Source organism: Mus caroli, chromosome 1, assembly GCF_900094665.2.
Source record: "Mus caroli chromosome 1, CAROLI_EIJ_v1.1, whole genome shotgun sequence".
Classification (NCBI taxonomy): domain Eukaryota; kingdom Metazoa; phylum Chordata; class Mammalia; order Rodentia; family Muridae; genus Mus; species Mus caroli.
In genome coordinates this window covers 41,249,477-41,254,219 of record NC_034570.1, presented here as the reverse complement: position 1 = coordinate 41,254,219, position 4,743 = coordinate 41,249,477, and the positions used below count along the sequence as shown (strand labels likewise).

Genomic DNA, 4,743 nt, shown 5'->3' with positions numbered 1-4,743 from the left:
CCATGCTCTGTTAGTAACCCTCATCCATGCTCTGTTAGTAACCTCATCCATGCTCTGTTAGTAACCCCAACATGAGTGTTAGTTTCCCAGGTTGCATTCATGTAATTATTTTGGTTTATCTTTAATGTCCTTTAAGTAGGTGGTTGGCATTTGTTTCCATCCCCAAGAAAGTTCCCAAAACACATGGGAGGAGGGTGTTTAATTTTGGAAGAAACTGCCAAAGTCATTTAAAATGGATGCATCATTTCATTGCTGTGCCTGTCAACAGTGAATGAGTTTTAAATCTGATTTTCAAGGTTTTGTTCCAGTAACCTTTAGAAGAGGCTTTGAGGCTGTGTAGAGTTTGTACATTGAGATATAGTAACCTGTTACTGTGCTTCTCCACATCTGTTTCAGGGTCAGCTCATTCAGAAGAGCCAGCGTTATTCTGCAACATCTGGTAAGTTTGCCATTTCTTTTGCTGGGATTGATAGTCTATGATACAGCTTAAGAGTGTCACCATTAGGGGAATAGACAACACTGGGTTGGCAGGTTTCCCTGGTCCCCTAACCACTGTTGTCAATCTCCTAACCACTTGCCACTTCCTATACTGTGTTGTAAGGCTCCGATAATGAATGCAGGTAAATCCTACTGTCTCGTTCTTAAATATTGAGTGTGCAACTTAATCTTGAATAAATTCTTAGTTTTTAGTAGCTTGCCTTTTGATATATATCATATCATATCTATCATCTATCTATATCTATACTATATCTATGTATATATCTGTATATATGATGAGGATAGTATTTACCATATAGAGCTCCTAAATGTTATTTCTAAATATTTAGCATGTGGGCTGGAGAAATAGCTTAACAGTGGTTAAGATACTGGCTGCTCTTGTAGAAGACTGGGGCTCATTTCCTAGGACTGATGGGTCACAACAGTATGTAAGTTCAGTTCCAGTGTATCTTATGGCCTCTGTGGGTACTGTAAGAATTTGGTGCAAAGACATACATGCAGACAAAGCACCCAACACAAAATAAAATTTAAAAATCTTAAACTAATACAGTATATAGTATATAAATGACATCATACTTTAGCAGTTATTGTGCCTGTTATACCTTGAAAAGTTAAACATTCATTTTTTTATCAGATTATAGGAAACTAATTTTTATTCAGTTTTGTATCTTTTGAAGAACTTGATGAATACCTTAGTATGAATAAGCCACCTGCTATAGCACTATATGCAGGTGCTATACTAAGTACTTCATATATGCGTTAGCTCATTTAATTCTCATTATATCCTATGAAGGCCTATAGCTCTCATGTAGTTCTAAAGCCTTCAGTAAAGGATTTTTGTTGTTAATTTGTGGTAAGCACTTTGTGACAAGGTCTGATCAGAACATAGATGCAGCTCCTTTTGTCTTTAGCCTGGCACTTGACTGTGCCAAAGGGCAACACAGTACGGACCTGTCTTTAAAGAAGTCTCAGGTTGTTTTTCTCAGCTCTGCTCTGCAGGAGTTCATGTGTCCATGGCACGTGTTTACTCACGGGTGGGACTCAGTAAGACAGCAGAATGGCTCATCTCTGTTGGGTTGCTGAAGAAGTGTATCTTATTATAGGGATAATTTTGTGAACTAGATTTTTCTGGTGAGAAATTCAAATTGAAAGGATGCATGCTTTTAATTATTCAATAGACTTTCTTAAAGCTCTCCTAAGTGTGTATTACTTTTATCTGGTAATGAATCATCATAAGAATTATATACACATGATTTACAAAGGAAAATGTAAGCAGGTTTAATGCTGTCAAAGTAGAGTTCTCTAGATTTTATTAGGTTTTAAGTATATGTGTGCTGTATGATTTTAATTGGCATATTCCAAGTAAAAATTTAATTTCACTTGTTTTTAAATTTCTGCAGTCCTGAGGATTGAATTGAGGAGTTCTCATATGCTGGGCAAGCACTTCACCACTGTGCTGCAATTTTAACATTTAAACTGACTTCCAATTTTAGTTTATGTTTAGGATTCGCCTTACCATTTTTAATTATGTCTATGTGTGTCTGTGTATGTGAATGCAGGTGTGCACAGTGGCAGATTCCCCTAGAGTTGGAGGTATAGGCACTTATGAGGAATTGTGTAAGAACAGTATACATTCTTAACAACTGAGCCATCTCTCCAGCCTCTATGACTTCCAATTTTATACTATACCCTGTTCTTATATGTTGCCACTATATTTGGTAGGGTGAACCTGGGAGAGTGGAGCCTAAAAATAGCCAATTGTATTCAGAGCATACAGTTTATATTCTGAGGGCAATTGTAAGTGGGAAGCAAGGTTATATGAATAAAGTTCACTTGGGTTTAAGTTGTAGACAAGAAGACAACTCATGGTTGGAGACATCATTCTGAATATAAAGGGTGAGATGATGGCTGTCTAAATTAATAACCTGCTGAAGGCCAGCTTTGATTGGTCAGGTTTATTGAGGAGGGGCTTGGAGTCAGAGGTCAACCATTTAGCAGACTTTTCTCTAAGGGAGTAAAACTTAATTCTCTGGGGCTGGTGACAAACTCTCTGGGGCCACTGCAGAGCAAGGGAGCAAAATTTAATTCTCTGGGGCTGATGAAAAGGGAGAAAACACACACACACACACAGTGGACAAAGCAAGATTTCAACAAGCTCCAACAACTTTATTTTTTCTCCCACAACTTATATATACTAGCAAAATCTTCAAGCAATATAAAAAATACAATATGGTTACATTCTATTTTTCTTTTAAGTGAATTATTACAATGAGTATACATGTATGTATATAAACACACACATATCACATTCCCCAACACCCTTACATGATTAAACATTTTCCATATTACAAATAAAAACCTAATATTTCCAAGAACCCACATCCATTCATGTCTAAGCAACTTGTTACAGATTCACAAAGTGTAAGCAAGCAACATTATTTTTCTCAGCCAGTTTCTTTTACTGGCAGGCAGCAATTCGAGGTTATAAAGAAAGGGTAATTCATATTATTATTTATCTTAAAAAGTAACCTCATAAAAATTCTTAAAAGATCATAAATCTAAGATTTTATATGAAAAAAAAAAAACCAGTCATTTCTACTTTAAATCCCCAGAGTGTGCACATTCAGAAACATATCAGGAAGCCAAGGGGAAAATGGGTTCAAGAAATGAATCATCACCTTCATCATCAGCCCGTCTGCTAGTCCTGGCCGGGCTGCCGTTGTCCTTATTCCTTGTCCTCAAAAAAATCCCTTCCTTGCTTAATTATCAAAAGTGTGCCTTTCTGAATTTTTAAATTGTTCCCCAAGTTTTCTATATCAAAACCATTAAAGGAAGCCTATTAATCTAACTTTACTAGCAATCTACATCTCTAAATTTTTTCTAAGGGTGGTGGTTGAATGATTAATCGGCTCCAGTAGCAACACCTGGAAAATATCAATCACTATTATTGTAAGTGCCAATAACACGACCCAGTGAGGAGATGGAAACCCCTTATAGTTTTCATACAGCTCATAGATTATAAAGATTCTGATGACCAGGAAGGCAACAAGGAGAGAAAAACTCCACAAGAGCAGGAAGTCCTCCTCAGGGCACATAGTCCTCAGGGCTCTGCCTCTCCAAGGCGCACACATCATGACTGTGCTAGCCAGTGGGCAGCCTTCCGTGAGTTCTAAAGCTGTTTTGCTGCTCCTCTGGCACGACACCCAGTAAAACCCACTCCTGTCATTATATGAAATAGGCACGGAAGCACATTCTAAGAACAATTCAAGTCACGGAGGAAGGAAAGCACACGATTTCCTCAGAAATCTCACAAAGTTTCACTTGTGGGCTGGGTGAGGTTTAAAATACTGTCTGTAGATAAAGGAAGGTGTTAAGATGGTGGTGTTATGAGCCTGGCAGTTGTGTGTGTGTCTGATTCATACAAAGCTGCTGGGTAGTTAGAGTCCTGTCCTTACAGGTACAGTGCTTACGCCACATAGCAGAGCTCTTTGTAGCCTCCCACTTTTAGCTTCAGTGACTGTTTAGAAAATATTTGACATGGCCAGGGATAGTGGCACACATCTTTAGATTTACTTATTTTATGTATATGAGTACACCGTTGCTGTCTTCAGACACACCAGAAGAGGGCGTCAGATCTCATTACACATGGTTGTGAGCCACCATGTGGTTGCTGGGAATTGAACTCAGGACCTCTGGAAGAGAAGTCCATGCTCTTAACCACTGAGCCATCTCTCCAGCCTCTCAGTGACCTTTTTAAACAGTGATGCTGAAGCTCTTAGAGCATTAGTGTACCATTCATACAGATATATATATCAGTGTATCTAATCTGCTTCTATTTGACAGTCTATAGATTGAAGACAGCTGTCAGTTCTGTAGTTATGGTAATGGTGTTGAAATAGTCCTGTGTGAGACCCTAAGCCAGTGTGTAGACAGCATCTTTCCAATTCAGAACATGCAAGCCTGCGCTCAGCGGTTAAGATCCCTGACTGCAGTTCCAAAGGTCCCAGGTTCAAATCCCAGCAACTGCATGGTGACTCTCAATTCTCTGAGGTGGTTTTCGCTACTCTCTCACAGCTACAGCACACCCATAGTAATAAAATCAATATATCTTTAAAAGAAAAAAAAAAAAAGAATGTGCAAACCTGAAGCTTTGTGACCTGGCCTTGCTGCTTGTCTGTCTGTACTCCTATTGTGCATTTTCTTGTCCAGCCTTTGTTTCACTCATGTTTACCATCTTAGTATCTC

The 4,743-nt window shown here is 38.5% G+C and overlaps 1 protein-coding gene across 1 annotated transcript in view; it reads left to right on the top strand.

Annotated features, from left to right (window-relative positions):
• Hibch (3-hydroxyisobutyryl-CoA hydrolase) overlaps positions 1–4,743 on the top strand; it is a 67,198-nt gene that overhangs the window by 8,264 nt on the left and 54,191 nt on the right. Inside the window, exon 2 of the mRNA XM_021162482.2 lies at positions 397–439. Within this exon, the coding sequence (XP_021018141.1) occupies positions 397–439 (43 nt within the window). The remainder of the gene's footprint in view (positions 1–396; positions 440–4,743) is intronic.